Source organism: Molothrus ater, chromosome 1 (assembly GCF_012460135.2).
Source record: "Molothrus ater isolate BHLD 08-10-18 breed brown headed cowbird chromosome 1, BPBGC_Mater_1.1, whole genome shotgun sequence".
NCBI lineage: Eukaryota > Metazoa > Chordata > Aves > Passeriformes > Icteridae > Molothrus > Molothrus ater.
This window is the reverse complement of record NC_050478.2, coordinates 86,597,527-86,618,330: the sequence shown is the minus strand read 5'-3', so window position 1 is coordinate 86,618,330 and position 20,804 is coordinate 86,597,527. Positions and strand designations below refer to the sequence as shown.

The 20,804-nt window shown below is 40.0% G+C and overlaps 1 protein-coding gene across 1 annotated transcript in view; it reads right to left on the bottom strand.

The window, feature by feature from the left end:
- Nucleotides 1-17,640, bottom strand: part of RPRD1A (regulation of nuclear pre-mRNA domain containing 1A) — a 43,755-nt gene extending 26,115 nt beyond the window's left edge. The window contains exons 1-6 of the mRNA XM_036400031.2: nucleotides 17,385-17,640; nucleotides 7,938-8,067; nucleotides 7,157-7,263; nucleotides 6,980-7,074; nucleotides 5,935-6,061; nucleotides 5,661-5,836 (exon numbers count right to left, since the gene is read on the bottom strand). Of these exons, the coding sequence (XP_036255924.1) occupies nucleotides 5,661-5,836; nucleotides 5,935-6,061; nucleotides 6,980-7,074; nucleotides 7,157-7,263; nucleotides 7,938-8,067; nucleotides 17,385-17,535 (786 nt within the window). The 5' untranslated portion in view covers nucleotides 17,536-17,640. The remainder of the gene's footprint in view (nucleotides 1-5,660; nucleotides 5,837-5,934; nucleotides 6,062-6,979; nucleotides 7,075-7,156; nucleotides 7,264-7,937; nucleotides 8,068-17,384) is intronic.
- Between the last annotated feature and the right edge of the window lie 3,164 nt (nucleotides 17,641-20,804).

Genomic DNA, 20,804 nt, shown 5'->3' with positions numbered 1-20,804 from the left:
TGAAAAACAGTGCAACATACTTGGGACTGGGCCACTAGAGAAAGTAAGTAATTTTGGCAAAGGCTCTCCCCCCTTTATTATGAAAAGATCCACAGTCATGTTCTCCTCAGCCCAAGAATATCTGCCTCGACTCAAAAGATTTCCTTCAATATAAGTCATATATTCCCTGAACTGGAAGCTCTGCCAAGTCAGCCTCAATTTTTGAAGCTGCAACCTTGAACAAAAAAAAAATACAATGTTTCACCATGTCAAGAGATTACACGATATGGTCTGTTTGTACCACTATCAGGTACCAAGCATGTATCAGATCTTAAAACAGTCTTAGTGGGTTTGGATGAACTTTACTGACCACTTCCTGATACCTTCCAGTTACCAGTTCTGTAATCACCCCACTGTTAACGGCTCAGCCTCCAAATCCAGAATAACTTAATAAATAAGTTATATTTATATTTTCATAATATAAAATAATATTATTAATAATAATATTAATAATATAAAATATTATTATTAATAACAATATAAAACAATAAGTTGATATTTTTATATTTATAGTCTGGATATAATATATATTTTTATATATATTATATCCAGAATAACTTAATAAAGAGTTACTGTGCTATGCCACATTTATGGAGTTGTAGATCACCTTCAGTGCTGCAAACTCCACCCCCTAACAAAAGGCAATAAAGGGTTCATCCTAAAAATCTTCAACCAAAGCTCAGTAAAATAATTTAGGTGCTCAGCTGCAAGGTTATGAAAAATGAATCCAAATTGCCAGAAGTGGACTTGAAAAATACAAAGTATAATGGAACATATTACCCTAAGTACTCTGTCACTGAGCAAAAAAACCTGACATACTAACATACTAAGGATGAATAAGGGGTTTAAAGGAAAAAAAAAAAAGCCAGCAAGGAAAGCAATAGACCCTGTGATAACATGAAGACTAGGGTGAAGGGCAACAGTAGACAACAGTACCAACCCAGTTTGGTATTGCAAAACAAAACTTAAGGATAAGAGGCCTCTTATACCACTGCCAGACCTGTTTGCTTAATATTTTTGTCCACATTTGAAATCATTAAGTGTGAACTGAACAGGAAAAAAAGTCTTTCAAATCCAGAGCAAAAGTCAAGGCTGACTAACTGCTTGCTGTTTATCTGTAAAATTCCAAGACAAAATTAAAACCTTTAGGAAGATAAGTCAAGCTATATAGAGCCATAAAAGCTCAATCATGAAATAAATGTGCATAGAACATATCATATTCTCTCAACATACTAAGAAACCACAATTAAAACCAGATGAGTGAGTGTAAGAATATGAATACTGCTTACAGAACTGTAGAAAATCAGAAATGCAAGATAGCAGCATTAACTGCTTTAATTAAACGCAAGCTGCTAAATGAGAGCAGGCTTCCCAGAGTAGCACTTTCCTCATGAAAGTTTGAATCTAGTGACAAGATATTCCCAAATTTAAAGTGGCAAACTGATAGAAGTATGCAAGAAACTATATACCCACTATATGCTAAGTGTAGCAATACTACATCTTTCCATATGGTCAAAATGAAGGTGAGGTGGTGTCTTGTGATTCCCTACTCACACTTGTTCATGAGTCACATAAGATGTCCAACTATCAAAACTTGTATTTGAAATTTAATAAAGAGACTAAACACTATAATCCAGGAGACTGTGGGAGGGAGAGGTAAACACAAAGAAACATGAGAGAACAATAAATCAAGTACTTCTCTTGTTCATGTCACTTTTAAGGCCATATTAATTCTAGAGTAACAAGACAGTCTTATCAAAAGGACATGAGCCAAACTGATAACCAAATCTGGATATCAATTTATGTACCCAATTCCTTGTTCCTGTGTAATATAAAAATCTCATTTTACCCTTCAGTGACACCAAGAGATGAACCAGTATTTTTGTTCAAAAACTAGAGGACAGGCAGGGAGACAGGAGGGAGATACAACACGGAGGGAAAGAGGGGAAAAGTCAACCACAGTAGAAGAAAAGAGGAATGATATTAGTCATCAAAGGCTTCAGGAAAAAAGTTCCACAAAAATATTTCTGTAAAAATTTCCATTTTCTTTAGTAGACAGAATCCTATCTAGCTAGAAATCCTAGCTGGAGCCACAGTACACTGAACCTTAAATATTTATACTGCTTTAAAACTACCAAAAGTGAAGGGAACAGACTCCTTAGCACAATCATAAATTTGAGGGGAGTTCTAAAGGGGCCTAAGTGCAATTACAAAGCACACCTTCTCTGTTACCTAATAAAGTGGAAGTTGTTCTGTTGTGCTTGTAAAGGAGAAGTCCTACATTCATCACTTCACATTTCTGATCATGTAAACCCAGCAGTGTAATTTAAAAAGCAAAAGGCTGAAAAAGTCTTGTTTTCACAGCTTTTTCCTCTTGGAAATGGCAGCTTCAATGCAAGCAACCCCCAAACTTCTACACTGGGAATTTTGAATTTTTTCACTGAAAGAATGTGAGAGTTTTAGGAACAACCATGTGAAAATTTTAGTCTTCAGGAAAAAGAGATGACACTGGATAAATAGTTATCCATCTCAGGCACAAACTCAGTAATGCTTGTGAGAATATAGATGAAAATAGCAGAGATTTGGTATGAGTAGCTACAGAATTCTTCCTCTTCAAGTTTTCAAAAACAACAGACAATACAAGATTTTGATTCTTAGATTTATTTTTAGCAGGATGTGTTTACTAATGGATGGTGACATCATTAGAAGATAGGTCCATGTCCACCACCTGCAACAGAAGCTAGACAGATGTTAAAGAAAACAATTTAAGAGTTAAAGATGACACTACTTACCCCAAACACACTTAGGAAAGTCACCTACCAAGCAGTACAGCTAGCTTTTGATGCAGACATATTATTTACTTGTTATCAAAATTTCCTGCCAAGTTTTAGCACATACATTACCTTGATTGTGATGGGAATCACACAGTTCTGTTTCAGAAATAACTATTAGACAGACTCTTATTCTTAAAAAATTAAGAAAGATGGAAAGATTGGTTATGCAAAATTACTTACCTGTAAATTATCTTTAGAAGATAAAAGATCTGCAAATTTAGGTCTAAAGCTTCTATCTAATGCTGAAAGCTACTGACAATTCCTTGGGAATTCCAATTCAAATAGTTAAACAAGGTTAACAGCAGGTAACATTTCTAGATTCAACTAAGAATACATCCATTTGTTCCTCACTATACCTGTTTGGTATGGTAAGGAATCAGTAAGGTAGGATCTCAGCATTATACTCACAGATTGGTGATAGTAATTCAGGAAGAAATAAAGACTTTCTATTACAACCCAGGGATCATGTTATAGTTGGGAAAGTATCAATAGCCAGAAGTCTAACACAAGAAACAAGCTTGTTTGAACAAATTAATTTCACCAAAAATCAAACTTGAACAGGAAATCCTAGGGACAGACAGTTCAGAGAAATACATTCTCAAAGAATTACGTGAAAGGCCCTCTCCCAGTTCTATTTCAAATGAGAAGCCAAGAAGCAAGGTTCAATTTGAGCCATGGAATTTCCCAAATCTGTAAGAACAGGGACTCCTTGCTTCATCTCCATTTCTTAATCACCAAAATAAATCCTACATGTGCTAAGTCAGCAAGCCCTACACACAATATCACTAAGACATCCTAATCTTACATTTCAAAATTTTAGAATGTTTATCAGCCTCTACTTCCCAAACTAAAAAGCACTACTGATAGTGAGCATGAAGTCACTTTACTCATCACTAGTTTAGAAACTCCATTTTAAGGTTCTTGTTTTTTTTAATCTCTTGGCTCAAAGGTCTTTATTAGTAACTGGGTTAACACCATCCTGGCTCGTAGTTCTGTATTAGGAAATCATATTTATGCCACACTAATCAGCCTAAAAACATTCTTACAGTGTAATTCAACACCCTAGAACTTCACCAGTTTAAAACAACCTGCTACACACACTGAGACTGTCTCCTACTTTTTAAAGAAATACTTTAAATTAGTCCAAAAATGAAACTCTGCTATATTAGAATTAAATTCTTTAGCACTCTAAATAATTCAGCCAAGAAACCATGTGAAGGACCATAACAGCCCAGTAATATGCAACTGCTTTCTCTCAGAATTATGAATTCTCTGATCTAGCAATATTGGGAAATTACAATTGGTTTGTATTTGTTGAAAACAACCAACAAGGGTGCAATCTGTTCACAGCTGTGCTACTATTTCTTAATTTCTTTTCAACTGAGCTCTCTTGTTTTACAGAAGGGTAAATCTGTCTAAAGGACCAGGTCACTGCCTTTTGAGCAACTCACTATCCTGGCAGTCTACCATACCTACACAGGATGTAACTGCTGGTAATGAGCTACATAAACAAGTCAGTGCCTCTAGACAATAAGTCCTTCAATGAAATTACGGGAACTTGTCCTTCAAACCCATTACACAGGCAGAGGGAAGGTAGGGCATGTGATGAAAAGCTTAAGGCTTCCTGTTCTTTAATCTTCCAGGTTCCATTATGCAGTTGGATCGGTTGCTACTGAAATCAGCACTACTGTGCATGCCATCTATCTTACATGAAGCTGGTTGATATTCTTCCCACAGGATAAACACAGTAAGGTTGAAAGGAAGAACCTTCATCAATTGATTTTCTGTGAGGCATAGAGGAAAGGAAGTAAGTCAGGAAATAAGAGTAGGCTAGGAATGACACAACTGATCTGAATGATGACTTCAAATACATTATGAACAGCGTTTTCCAGAAAAAAAAAAAAAAACAAAATCTGAATCCAAGTTATGAAGCTAAAGGTAAAGAAACCACTAGGGAAAGAAAATGTTTTTCACAGGTATATACAATGAAACCTGAAGATTAATTAATGCTTGGACCATATATGCATATGCTGCAGTTACAGGGCATCATGACTGTTCACACATCTCCCTTTGCAGAATGATGCAGCTTCAATTCTATTATTTTAATACCCAAGGTTAGCACTAGGAAGCCACTGACATGAAATTATGGACATATTCTAAATATGTGGAATGTTCCACAGAAGGCTTTACAGTAGTACATGGTAGGAAAGAAAAATAGGTGATTGGTAATAGCAAAGAAAAGAGTAACTTAAAGGATCATTTGCTAATTATGAGCTGCTCATCCTGCATCACTCTTTTATTATGATCTGTCTGGTCATGCTGGGGCTAGTGCTGATAACCAGCTGTGTTAGAGGCTGTAGAAGCTCTAGGTACATTTCCCTCTGTTTAATGGATGCTTGAGGCAGGTTAAAAACTTGTCCTGAAAGCTGGAATTAAATTCTTATCCTTTAGCAAATACATAACTAAGACTTACAACAATGAATGAAAAGAGCATGGAAAGAAAATGACACTATGAAGAATTAAGTTTGTAGCACCAGGGATAAGACTTTCTATCAGCACTACTAAAACTAAGTTTGTAGGTATAACCAAGACTGAAAAGCAGAAAGAGCTGGTTTAGTAGGTTTAGAACACTAGAATCAAACAATGTGTTACTAATGTGCTGGAAGCAAAGACATAACAGTGGCAAAAAAATATCTGTCTTTGGAGAGAAAAGTTGTTCAGGCTAACTAAAAACATTTGCAAGAACAAGCTTTAGTGAAGAAGAGACTAAAACAAAATATTACGCACTTCCAGCTTATGTTCTTTCTCTGCAAGGAACTCTTTTTGACATCGGAGAAAGTCTGACAACATTCGAGTTAGCTGTTTTCTATCATCTATTTCAGCTGCCAACCTGCCATTGTAATCCGCCAGCAACATACATGCATCATCTACCATTTTGGAAAGTTGCTCTCCAGATTCCTTATCTAAAAAGCAAGCAGAGAAAAACAGGTAAAGTGTGATTCCATTATGCACCATTACGTTCTTAGAAGAGCATTTTGGTTACCAGGCCCCCAACCCTCACCTGTTATTCTGTCTAACAGGGACACATCCTGGACCTCTATAGGCAAGGAAGCTATTCTCTGGTGAACTGCTGCATCCCCAGAGGCAGCATTTTCTAGTTCTTGTAATGCTCTAATGAGATCTGTGGTCTGAAAAAAGCATGCAAGATTGAGAACTAGTTTAAATAAACAGATCCTATAACAAAACAGAAGTGTTTACTTTACAATAAGCTTATTGATTTGATGGTAATTTTAGCAGCATTTACAGTATCACCTTTAGCGTAAAACAAAACAACACCAAACCTTTAATCTCAGCATATCATTGCAGTGTTTCTAGTTTTAAAGGTCACCTTTCTACAAGAGTTTTTCATTTAAATTCTTCATATAGGAATACTTATAAACCTTTTCTTCTTGACAGTAGTGATTATTTTACAGTACCTTTCATTTTATTATACATTTTTTAAAATTACTTCTCTTGTTGTTTTGCTTCACTATTGCAAAAGACTGTATCAGTGCACTTCTTCTGGAAGTAGGGCTGATGTTCACAGAAGCCCAGATATCTGCTATAGAGGAACATACTAAATTGTGTTGACTTGAGGACAGTCATTCTTTGCTATAACAAAAATCCTTTTGAGATAGGGCAATACTGCAACAAAACCCCACAAGAATTAGAAGAGCTGTAACACTGCAAGGTAAACAAGAATTCCTCACAGCCATCGTGAGTGAAACTGTGGGAAAAATTTTATCGATAAATCCATAACAATCTTATACTCTAATACATGCATTACTACTACCCTGAGAACTGAATGAGAACTCAATACACTGTAGAAACTACTGCTGAAATCCTGACATGAACAAAGCTGGACATAGAGTTCATACATCTGAGTTTAGTGTCAAACATAAAGTTACAGCATGCCCCACTGAAAAACTATTATAAGTTTCAGGTGTAGCTACCCTTGCCCAGAAACAGTTCCTCACTGAAAACAGAGACCACTGAAAAAAAACAGAAACCAAAAAATTTTATATGAAGCCATATGTAAGTAGAGAATTTTATAAACATGCTGTTACCTGAGGAGGATCAGTGGGAGAACTTCGAGGTGAACAGTTATTTTCATCAACTTTGATCTGTTCATATGTGCGCTTCCTCACCTTTCTGTCTCCATCTAAATGAAAACAAACACAACAGTCAGGGCAGTACTATTTCAAACAGGAGACAGAACCTTCATATACTCACAAAATACTTACACAAAGCTTGCCTAAGTTGTTCTAATACATCATTTTCATAAACAGACCTTTCTTCCCAGATAGACAGCACTCGGCCAAGGTGTTTCTTACAACTCTCATCAGACTCACTGTTACAAGGAAAAAAGCAAATATCAGCTCTAGGTAGAAGTATAGCCCTGCTTTATAATTATTTTTCACAGAAAGACTTTCACAGATCTTAGCAATATCCAATCATCAGAAGTCAAATAACCTCAGAAAATAACAAATCCCCATTTTAAAGAAAGCAAAGACCAGTTCAATGTGCTCTAGCAAGCAGATGAAAAAAAAAGGGTCTACACCAAACTCTTTTGTTTTTTCAACCTATAAATCTGCAAACACTACAAATAGGTTTATGTTGCTTCAACAGCTGTGTACCACTGTGAAGATAATCCTGTATCAAGACTCTAGCTTCCTCATGCAATGACATTAGAGGCTGCTGGGGAAAAAAAAATCACGCAGCACCCAGTAATGAAAAATGCCGAACTGTTGTAAAACATAAACACAGACAGTAAGCAAGTCTTAGTTTCTTCCTTCTTGGAAGGCTGCCTTCCAAGGCAAAAAGGGACTGAATGCTGATGAATTTACTACCAAACTTCATCCAGCTGTAATAAGACTATCCAAGATCACAAGAACACTGAATAAATGAAATTAACAAGATTTCAAGTACAGAAATAGCACATGAAGACTAGATGGGCCAGAAGACATCAACTGACCACTTCTCAAATGCAGTGTGAAAGGCACTGCACATACAAGTTTACTGTACCTTGAAACATGCTTAAAAGCCTCCACTATTACTGGAGCAAAGTCTTTTGTAAATTCTGGTCCTTTCCTTTTGCTGTTCTGTATGACATCATTGGCCAAGTACAGGAATGTCAGCTTCCTATTCGGTTTTGCTAATAAAAAGAAAAATTAAAAATAATTAGAAATTTTATTTCCTTCAGCTAATACCTATATATCCAGGCTCATACTGAATACAAACACCCACTCCCCCACACCCTGAAATCAAGTGTTTTTTTCCTGTTTTCATTACTGCTTACACCATTTCACATTTTCAGTATTTTCATGTGAAAGACTTTTGTCACTCATTGGGTTTTCTCTCCCTTCTGCTCTCTTTGTCATAGTATGACACAACTTCCATTTAGTGTTATCTCAAAAAACAAACAGAAAAAATCCCCAGATATTCTAAAGTGTTCTTCATCCCCAAACTCTTCTCAGGTGTTTTGCTGAGCCTTTTACAATTCCTGTTTGGCGGCCTTCATGGATTTCTTCAAAGTACTTCAGCTTCCTTCTAAGCCTGCTTAAATTTCTTACACTCATGAAGTCTTCTGATGAGGCACTTCACAGATCCACTATCATTCATGTGAAGAACCTCCTCTTTTTCAGTCTGAATTGCACTCAGTCTTACATAACCACTCCTCATTCTCACATTTAAGCAAACTGAACAGTCAATCCCCCTCAGTGTCCCTGTATCACTGTGATACTCCCTTCCTCACCTCTGAATTCTTAAAACACTCATGTGCCAGCAGCTGTTAATAGCACAAAAATGTTTTCAGAAACCACTTTCAAGCTCCTGTGGTGTATCTCTTCTCCCAGCACCTTAAACATCTTAACCCACCTCTCTTAATGTGCAATAGACTACAAGCTTCCAATTTACAAGCTGCTTCTCCAAATCTATTCCATGTTTTCTAAGTGCTCCTACCTGGGTATTTTCATTTATATTTCATCTAATTTTCATTACTCTACAAGTTTATTGGAGCTGAAAATCTTACTCTAACATTTCTACCCTTGAATACCATTACCACCACATAATCTCAATATGTACACTCCGATTTTAAGAAGAGGTTTCTCTTGAAAGACAAGTTTTTCTGCTCTCTCAAGGAAAGCAGCACTGTGGTAATGATAATCCAGGATTTCTTATAATCTATGCAAGCAAATACGATTTCATTTCGTTATTTTCTACTCCATCCTCTCAAAAATGCGGAACTACCACCCTCACATATAAAGAGAAAATTCAATGTTAATATGCTTTCACTCTAGGGAAATGCTTTCGAGAATAAATTTTGCACTACAGAAAGACTCCTCTGAAGGATTTCTCCTTGAAGTACTGAATTCTTTTCAGTCTCTTGAACAGAGATATCTAACAAGTTGGCAGTTCTGGACTGACTGGGGAAAAAAAAACCCCTCTGTTAAACATAAAAATGCACTTTGATTACAGTCAAGGTAAACTAAAGAGTAGGAAACAAAAGCAAAACAAAAGACAAACCAACAAACAAACCAAAAAAAAAACCACAAAAAAACACAAAAAAAAAAGCTCGGAAGTGCTGGACACAAGGTGAACTCAATAGAGTCTGCTCCAAACACTGAAGTCATCACATGCAAGCACACAGGAAATTGATCTATTTCAGTCAAAATCTGGCTAGTTTATAATGTAGATTTCATAAACTTGTGCTGCTCACTTTCCATATTAAAACCAGATGATAAAACAACACATCTCCTATGTTTCACATAAATCAGAGTTCTGAAACCTAGCAAGTTTTGAATTATTCAAAGAGAGAATGTCAGAAAACACATGTTGTCTAATAGGCATAATCAAAAAGTAACTAAAGTCTACTGGCCCTGCCCCCTCTCTCAGTTCTTAAATAAGCCCAGAATTAGGATTCAAAATCTAATGAAGCAGGCTGTTCCCCATCTTATATCCTCTGGAACTTCATGCAGAATACGCCCTTATCATCCATTTCACCAGAAAAAAAAAACCATCATTTTTTAATCCTCAATGATGTAACCCATTTGTGAGACACCCTAACTTTTTTCTTTCCAATAAACAGCCAAATAAATTGGGCTGGCAAAGACATGAGATGGATACACAGTGACATGAAGTCGGGTAATACTGACTCTCACAAAGCCCAGACACTATCTATTCACTGCAGTAAAAGATTGATGTACCATATTTGGTAAAAGCACCCTAAACCACAGAAAGTCACTTTCAGGCTTATTTCCCCAAGTATTACCTTTTCAGCTTCCTACTACAATTCAACATAAACAAAACTGTGCAGAATGAACAAAAATCCTAGATCCACTATTAAGCTATCTGTCTTTGGTTGAAAATTTTAGTGTTCTACCCTTATTATTCACAACGAAAATTGTGAAGTAAAATTTAATTCTTCTTGCTGTAAGAATGTGCTGCACAAAATTCCAAAGGTAAAAATTATGCATAGTCTTGAGAAGTGCTCCCTCTCCTTTCACAAATTTTCAAGACTTACATACTGGTCTGCTGGCACTCTGCCTTACACATGAGACTGAAGGTAACCTCGGGCAACCCGAACTGAAAACATTCTATTGCTAGCATGGCTATAAATTGACTAGTGATGTCTGAAACACAAATTAAACTCAGAATCAAATAGATCTGTTTTGGAGAAAGAACTATGTTAGAGCATCTCTCTTCAGTAGCAGTGAAACTCACTCTCCAGCCTGGGGTATTGATAAACCTCAGAACATCAAAATGGATCAAACAGACAATTCTGGAGGTCCTCAACACATGGCAAGGCTAATAGCAAAAGCATTCCTACTGTCAGAAGAAAATGAAAGGAGAAAACCTGTAAGAACCTAGGTTGAAGAAGGATCTGAAAGACACACACTGCAGAATGTACAGGGTTACAAGTAGCCATCTCTGTACCAACAGTACCTTCTGCAAACACAAAACTGCCAAGAAATCATCCGTGTTGGATTGAGTCATCTTTTCAGAAGCTCTGTGCAGTGTTCACATAACTCCTCTGCTTGTTGCAGCTAAACTCACCATGTAGCCACCAAAGTAGCTCCCTGAAGCACTGGATTCTGAAGTATTTTAATACGTCAACAGTGCTGGTTGGTGTAAGAGCCATATTATGCATAGTACTCTTAAAGCATCTTCAGTCAGAATACAGGAGATTGGCACCTTGCAAATGAAACTATGTCTGTACCAAAAGTGTAGCTGACATGTTTAAATGCCAATGAATATTCTTCAGATAATAATGACATTTCACCAACAATTAGCATACTGAGATATCTGTAGTGGAGACAACATTATCAAGTCTTAGTTTTCGGCAATTCATTCTTCTCAGTAATGCATTTTTGTTAGCCCATTAGGTATGCCTGGCTCTCTAGCAGTTCAGTATTGATGCCTGACATTATTTGCTTTAATCCATAAGACTTAGAGAATTCTTAACACTGACAAGCCACCACTTTAGTGCAAGTAACCAGCATTTTACCCTGAAAGGCAGTAAATAGTTGTTTTCACCAAGATTAGCCCTGACAATCAAAGTCAGCACAATCACCTGTCTTCTCCAGGTTTACCTCCTGCATTTGAAATTGAGCTCCCATCAAGATAGCTAGAAACATGCCCATTAGTTTCATGCTGTTTTACACCTAGAGCCAAAACATATTTGCTGTTGTAGATATACTAGAAGAAACTACAGAAAAGCACACAAGCATAAGAGATTTCACTTACATCCCACTACAAAGTGTATAGACTGACTGAGCATCTGAAAATGTTACATCAGGCTGTGGCTTTCTGCAGGCCAGCTCTGCTGCGTCAACTGACCTTGAAGGAAAATACCACTTAACAGAAGGGTTTGAAACAGTAAGCATCAGTATGTTAAAATCTCACAAAAGTTATCAGCCCTAAACATTTCATTAGCATACTCAAGTTCTCTAGTATGGATTCAAATAAAGACTTTGCTAAATTGCTTTTGAATTACTTTAGTCTATACACATTCACGAGAGCTTATGAGTGCCACCACTCCTCCCAAAATCTCTGGGACACTTTCTCACAGTATGCTTCACCCCTTTGCAAGAGGAGCTCATGACATCTCTGTAAATACCTGACAAGTTTTCAGGCTTTTTATTACAAGACCAAACATTGTTAAGTCAAGCAGCACTGAAACTTGAGTGCACGATCACTGATCCTTCACACTGTGGAGGGCTAACCTGGGTTTTTACGCAAGCAGATTAAGCAGAGCATCTTTGGTAATATGACTCTAAAAAGCCTCTTGAGAGGCTGCCACCAGAAAAGACAGTTTAAAGACAACATAATCCACAAAAGGCACGTTGTACAACAAGCCCTTAAACCTTAAAATTCATTAACCTTCTACTAAGAAAAGGTTAAACTAAGCATTCCACCTTGTGCAGTCACCTGGTGAATTAAATTTACCAAGGTTTGATAATTGCCATGTTTTCTCTTCAAAGAGGGAAATGGGATTGCCCACTGAATGTGTTCAAGGTTTGAGGGTCCAAGTATTTTGACTGGGTTTGGAGCCTAGTAACAAAGGGAACACAACACAGCCACTGCTGGGAATAAGGCCACTAGCATCAAATTACCACAGGAATGCCAGAAAGCTGGTCACAGACCAAGGAAACCATTCCAACATTATTACACTGCAGAGGCTTCCCACTGCACTTAGTGCATCCTGAACCACCTGAACATATGAAACAAACCAATTCCTTTCATTGCCTTACCTGGCTGGTAAAATGCCGAGATGGATATGAATCAACTGCAACAACAGCTTCAGGATAGTAAAAAGACCCTACATTTTTCAGAAACAGAATGGTAAAAGACACGCAGGTTTGACACTACACAACCCAAATATAATTGTTTTAAATAAAAGGCTCTTATATTGCCACTCTGCTGCTCCTAACTGCAGATCATTTTGTAAATCATGTACACAGCAAATAAGTTTCCCTAACTAGACTCCACAACACCCATTCATGTGAAGTTTTGCCTTTTTGTTGCTCTCCAAACCTTTTGGTGTGGATGAGAAGATTGATGTGGGCCTAACCAGTGAAATCCAAAAGCCATAGCTTTGCTTCTTTTAAATAAAAGAAACCAAAATTATTTATTCTCTCACATTGGAAAATGGCACTCTACCACCACTAAGTAAAATAATCTTACAATCACCAGAAAGAAAAGATTCCTTCTCCTGGCAGAAAAAACTACTCTACATGGTAGAGAAAATAAGTGCTTTATTCCAGGAACTTGTTTCCTGTGATCCACTTCCCATCTCCAAGTCAATATATCGCAACCACTTTTGGCTGTAATTGTGCTCCAAACTAGCTAAATATTAGAGTAGTTCGGATGTAGTACAACTTTCAAATCTGCTTAAAGTGTTGCTAGGCCTTCTCAATTTACTTACTAAAATCCTCTATCTTCCAAATTTCAGCAGCTGCCACAACAGCCAGTAGCTTCAGAAAAACATATTTCATCAATGCAACAGCTATACTGGATGAGGACCCAAGCAGCAGCATATGTCCCAGTAGCAGAAGCTGTAGACAAACCATAAATAAGCAAAAAAGATGTAGCTTCTTACACCACTGAAAGACTTCAACACCAGGAAAAAAAAAAAACAAAGAAAAAACATATTAAACTGGAACAGCAGGTGAGCTGGAAGAGTCAAGCACTAGAAATACATCTCCCTGTAGCAGCCCAGATGTACCTACACAACTGTGGCTCTCCTAAAGGCAATACACAATGAGTCTACTGACCTAGATAAGCTGTGCAGGGAAGAGAGCGATCAGTGTGACACGGGTGGGGTGACAGATAACAGCCTAAACAAGAGGTCAAGTGATTAAGGAGGATGGGGGATGATCACCATCAGTTTCTGTTACTGACTTATCATTGAGATGCTGTGTGGGCCCTGAAGAAACAGATACTCGAATCTGAAATTAGGTTTAAAGAGAATTCTGTGCTTACTAAAATATCACTACAAAATAAATACTTAACAAGTGACAGAACTGAACCTGGAAAAGGTAAAAGAAAATGAGATGCCAGGAAAAGATTCATATGGACAACTAATTGGAACTCAAAATTAGTCCCCTATTACAAACCTTTAGCAATTTGGGGTTTTCTCCTTTGAAAAAGAACACATTTTAACCAAGTACAGCAAACTGCATATGAAGCCTACTGAACAGGCAGTTACTGTTCACCCTTGAAGGCAGATCCTTTGAATTACACAACTGAAATTTTTAATTCAAAACATGAACTAACACGTAGCAAATCTCTACAGTTGCAGAGCCTCCTGAAAGCAGGGAGCAAAAGATGTATGCAAGAGAACATACCTGACTTGCAAACAACAAAAAATAATTCTCAAGAGACTCCATCTCAGAAGAGCCTACTCAAAGGTGTTTCTTCCTAAGGGGCTTCCCATCAGCCATTCAGTGACTGCAGGCTTACACAACAAATTTGTATGTTATGCCACTACTCAGTTTAAAAAGAAACCCTGTAAGTCATTCCCTTTATGGATACACAAAACTACACAGGGTTAAATGGGCCCACCAGTTGCCTCTTTAAAATGACTGAGGTAATCACAAGTTAATTAATTAGTACTACTTAAATACTGAATAAGCTTATGACTCCCAAGTAATTAACTATTTAACTTTGAGAATTACATTTCATACCTCTGAAATCTAGCTGAAGCAGGATCATTTCCCTCAGTACACGCTTTTCAAGAAAACCTGTACACAAAGGCATATTAATGATCCATAGGGATGCCAGAGTATGGGACCTGACCACTGCCAATTAATCCAAATAAACAGAAAGGCACTAACATCTTATGCTGTCTAAATTATAGGCAGATTTGAAAAGCTATCTTTTCACCTCTAGTCCAATGTGGCATAAAGAAAAAGATTACTTGAAATATAGAAGAATCAGAACCAAACATTTAGGAAAGAGCGAGCTCTGATCTTAGGACTTGTCTTTATGAATAGCTAGAGACATGTTCAGAAAGGCTCATGAAAGCTCATCGATGCAAATGATCTTTTACCAAAATTGAAAGCATCCAGAAAAGAACAATGTCATTGTACTGTGTTCAACCCAACTAGTTATACAACGTTCCTGAAAAGCAGTAGGCTGGAAGGAAGGTCTGGAGAGGGGGGTGACAATAAAAAGGGGATACAATGAAAGGAAATAAAATCTAGAAAGGCAAGGTTCAAGGTTCCAGGACACTACTGGCTAGCAGTAACAGCTGACAACGTCAATAATTTTGATATCCATATTCCCCAAATAGAGGTAATTTTCCTCTCAGGTAGAAGAGAAATCCTGTTTCTGTGGTTTGAATGACAGGCAAGTCAGGAGCCTTAAACTTACTCTAGTTATGGCCTCATTGCCAATATCCTACTTTGTGGTGCTTTATGCACTCACTTCACCACAGGACAGTTGTTTTCCTCTCGTACTTCCCATGCTGTCTGCTTAGATGACTACTTCCACCTTTGGGGATTAGGCACCATCTTACAAATCTGTGCAGCAATTAGCCAGAAGTTAGTATCAGGTAAATGCAAGCTAGCATTTATGAAGCTCAGATATTATAAGAAATAGGAAACTAAAATACATCCTGTGTATATTAACTATGGCAGCTTTAAATGAAGCTTCCTATCTTCCAAAACAAAACACTTCACATAGGCCTAAAAGCCCAGAAGGGTCAGGACCCTGAAAGCAACTAAGCTACTCCTAGCACAGGCAGAGTTTCACATATGCCTTCCACAGACCCCTGAAGGTTGGCATCTGAAGAGAGGTCACACCAAAATCTTACTTTGAAGCAGCAAAAGCAGGACAACAACTTCAATAAACAAAACAAACCCAATTATGGCAGTTATTCTCACCTAAAGCTCAAAAGAAGGTTGTTATCCTTGCCTCTCAATACCCAGGTTTCAAAGATTTAATTTCTCCAGTTAGTCAACCAGCACAAGATGAAAGTTAAAGTTAAGGACTGCCTATTAATATCACAGATTACTATGAACTAATATTGTGCATGATAATTAAGATGAGCAACCAAAACTCTGTGTCTATTTAAATTAGTTTAAGATACCTTCCTGGTATCATTCAAAACCCCAAACAGTCATGTTAATGGGCCCACCACATTTCACATTTCTAGGCTTGATTAGAAGTCCCAGATATGTGCAATGTTTCAGACACAGATGGGAGATCTGTTCATTTGCTCCTGGATCAAAAAAAAAGCGAGCCTGCAACTAACACAATGAAAATTGTTTATGTCCTAAGATGGAATAATGTCACCAAGTCAGTCTTCCTTCAGTCAATACAAAAAAGAATTTAACTCATGCCTCAAAGTTCAAAAGATAACAAATCCCAGAAAAAGAGTATTTTAATAAAACCACAGTAGCCATATTACATGAAACTCAGTGTTTCCTTCCTCTTTCATAAGTCCTGTAATGGGTTAGTACTGTTTTTCTGCTTAGTCTAAAAGATTCAGACTTCTATTTTTCCCATTGAAGATCCACATATTAGTGAGGCTCCAAAGGAAGCTACTACAAAACAGCATCATTTTGTACATCGAAGGAGAGTTCCAGTAAGTGGGTTTTCTTTTTCTTAGATGAACCAACTTAAGATCAAGTTATTATCCAGTCAGGTCAAATAAACCCTCATATACCATTTCTCCCTTTCACTCCCTGAACCACAGTCTATAGCTGCAAGTTCTTTCCTGTTAAATGGAAAGCCACATTAGCATTTAAGTCTGCACGCTAATCACAGCTAAAGAAACTTACGGTTTTATTATGTTAACATTTTTATTAACCATCTGGCAAAACCAGGAAGTAAAAACCACTCTGGATACATTACACTGCTTTTCCCTCAGTGTATTCCCATCCTCATCTGCCCTACAAGAACAGTTTCTGGAAAGGAAACCTGAGCAGACATGGAATTCAAATAGTATTACAGCTAACCATCACAACAGACGATGACAAATAATACGCAAAAAGGCTCAGTCTTGAAAGAGCTGTAATTAATATAAACAACAAAAAGCCCTAAAACCCTGGCTCATCGGATTCCTTCCGGTTCCCCACTTTCCTTTCTCCTTAAAAAACGGGAGATAAAACACAAGGGGCAGCGTCCTCAGAGACATCTCTTTATGGAGTGACGGGAAAATGGGAAGGAAAAGAAAGGAGCGAGAGAAGTGGAAGGAAAAAAAGGGAGAAGAAGCACCTGCCAGCCCACGGTCACCGAGGAACGGAGACCCGACGTTTCACGCTGGCCCCAACAGTTCCGCTCTCCCCAGGCGCTCAGGCCTATCCTCGCTCTCTCCCCGCCCGCTTCCCCGGCCCCGCAGGCCGCGCAGCCCCGCCGGACCCTCCCTCTCCCCGCACTCCGAAACGGGGGCCGCCGCCTCCGCCTCCCGCCCGGCCCCGCCGCCCCGGGGCCCCTCCGGCGGGCCCTGCCCGGCCCCCCGCTCACCTTTGCGCAGCTCCCGCTCCCACACGCTAACGATGAGCGCCGAGTGCTTGCGGTGGTGGATGAGCCACAGGCTCAGGGTCTGCACGCTCTGCTGCGAGTTGCTCAGCTCCGACAGCTTCCGCTCCAGCGCCGCCTCCGAGAACGCCGACATCGCTGCACCGCGTTGGGCCCCGCCGCTCCGTCCCGTCCCGGCCGGGCCGCGCTCAGTCCCCGCCTCTCGGCCCCGACGAGGGAGGAGCCGACGGACGATTCCCAGCCCTTCCCACCCCGGCGGCGGCGCCCGGCGCCAACAAAATGGCGGCGGCCGAGGCCCGTGGGGAGCCGCGCAGCCCCGCCCCCTCCCTGCCCTCACTTCCGGCCGAGCGCGAGCTCGCGCTGGGTCGGGGCCGCGCGCGAACGGGATCCCTCAGGAGCGGGGTCAGTCTATCAGCGTCCTGCTCTGGAAAATAACAAAAAACGCAAATGTAAATTTGCCTCCAGAAGGCAAACTAGGCCTAACGGTTTCTTTCACCCAGCAGGTTAAGAATAACAGAATCGTTATGGTTGGAAGGGAGCTCTGGAGATCATCCAGTCCAACCCCCTGCCAAGGCAGGGTCACCTGGAGAAGTTAGACAGGAGTATGTCCAGAAAGGGAGACTCTATAATCTCCCTGGGCAGCCTGTTCCAGTGCTCTGCCACCCTCACCATAAAGCAGTTCTTCCTCAGGTTGGAGTGGATCTTGTGTTTTATTTTATGGTCATTGCTCCTTGTCCTGTCACTAGGTAACACCAAAAAGAATTTGAGACCATCCTCTTGGTACCTGCTTTTGAGATACTTGTGTGTATTGATGAGATCCCCTCTCAGTCTTCCTTTGTCCAGACCAAACATCCCCAGCTGCCTCAGTTTCTTTTCATAAGAGAGATACTCCAGACCCCAAATCATCTTTGTGGCTTCCACTGGACCATCTCCAGCTCCTCATCTTCCTTGCGCTGAGGAGCCCAGAACTGGACACAGCACTCCAGATGTGGCCTCACCAGAGCCAGCTAGAGGGCCAGGATCCCCTCCCTCCACCTGCTGGCAGTGCTCTTCCCAATGCATGACAGAATCCCTCTGGTGCCGGCTCATGGTCAACCTGTCACCCACCAAGACTCCCAGGGCCTTCCCAACAGAGCTGCTCTCCAGTGCTGGTACTTGGGGTTCTTCTTCCCCAGGCACTTCCTTACAATACACTTGGGTATATGGTATTTCACATCTGCAGGTAGACACATACTCCACAAAGGTGTCTGGCCTTTCTAAAAGCTGTCTTTTTTATTTTTGATTTCTGACATTACCAGTATCATGTGACAGAATTCTACTGTTCACTGACAAGATTATGTGCAAAAATGCTTCGTCTTTGTTTTTGCTCCATAAAGCTTCATTGCATTCTTGCTACTTCTGCTACTTTGGAAATAGTGAATAAAAATTACTGTCTGCTTACCTTTCTATTCTTTTCAATTTTTTTTTTTATGTCATCTTCAGTCATTTTTCAAGGATTCTCTGAACAGGGAAGGTACTCTGTGCTACTTAACATGAATAGCATTCCTGATCTTGATGTGAGCATTTCTAGCCTTCCCTGCTGTCCATCTGAAAAACACTTGACGTAATTTCTTACTTTAAACATTGCCAAGTGGCTGACAGAGAGCTATCTGCCTTAACTCCTAAGGTCTATCCTGAATCCTGGGTCTGTAGCTAATAATCATGACTGCAGTTGTCAGTATTTTTCTATAAAATTGCATATGTATTAATTAGAAAAATATGCATATACCTTACTCTTAGGACATCCTGACAATGGCTAACTATCCATCCTTAAAATGGAACATACCTATGACCTTTTATACACCCAGTTTGTCCTCATCAAACAGTAGAACGCTAGTTATGAACAAAAATATTTGTGGAGTATTTTAAAGAATCATAGAGTGGGTCAGGTTGGAAGGGACCATAGTGGATCATCTGGTCCAACCTCCATGCTCAAGCAGGGTTATCCCTGAAACATGACACAGGATTGTGTCTGGACAGTTCTTGAGTATCTCTGGTGAGGAAGACTCCACACCCTCTCTGGGCACTCTGTTCCAGTGCTCAATCACCTGCACAGTAAAGTTCTTCCTCATATCCAGGTGTAACTTTCTGGACATCAGTTTCTGCCTGTTTGCTCTTATCCTGTTGCTCAGCAGCACTGAACAGAGCCTGAATCTGCCTTTTTGGCACCCTCCCTTTGGATACCTACAGATATTGATGAGGTCCCCTCTCAGTTGTCTCTTCTCAAGGCTGAACAGGGCCAAGTTCTCTCTGCCTTTCCTCAGAAGAGAGATTTTCCTTAATCCTTAGTCCCTTAATCACCTTTCTTGTCCTCTGCTGGACCTGCTCCAGGAGCTCCGTGTCTCTCTGGTACTGAGGAGCCCAGAACTGGAAACAGCGCTCCAGATGTGCCCTCACCAGGGCCGAGTAGAGGGGCAGAGGCACCTCCCTTTGCCTGCTGGCAATGCTCTTCCTATTGCACCCCAGGACACCATTGGCCTCTTGGCTACAAGAGCACTCCTGGCTCATGGACAGCTTGTTGTCCACCAGGACCCTCAGGTCCTTCTCCACAGAGCTGCTTTCCAGCAGCTCAGCCCTCAGCCTGTCCTGGTCCCTGAGGTTATTCCTCCCCAGGTATTAAATATTATTCCTCCCCAGGTATTAAATATTAGACCCCGAATATTTCGGGGTGTGTCCTGCCTAGCTTTGTCTGGCCTCGCTGCTAGACCAAAGGCTTCAGCTGTGGTGTTTTCACCGCAGAGATACCTTTGGCCGGCTGGATACTGCAGCTGGACACTCAGAACAAACCCAGGCAAAGGAACTCAGTTTACCTCTGGTGGAAAAGATTGAAGCGGCAGTGAAGAGAAAAGAAGCAGGTTCTGTTGTAGAGTCTTAATCCAGAGCTTAATTTCAGCATGGTAGACCTCTGAATGTGGTAACAACTCCCAGACAGACTCCCAGCCATAGGCTCTCGTGTCCTTTTAAGCCCCGGGGACAGGGGGAGGGGAGGGACAGGTGAGGGCCAACCAGGTGTGAGGAGGGGAAGGCCCAAGGATACAGACGCTAGGACAGGCCAATGAGCCCAGAGCTGAGGGGCATCTGCCAACCACACGATGCCCTGCTGGAATGTTAAGATTGATGGACAGCTCTTAGGCAGGAGGGCAAAAGGGGGAGGGGGAAAGGTTGGCACACCTGAGGGGGTTGGGATAGGTGAGACAGGAAACCACTGCAACACCCAGGTGCAGGACCCTGCATTTGCCTTTGTTGAATTTCAGAATGTTCCTCTCTGCCCATGTCTCCTGTCGAGGTCCTTCTGAAGAGCTGCACAGCACTGTGGGGAATTGGCCACTCATTACAGCTTTTTTTTTTTTTTTTTTAATTCCATAA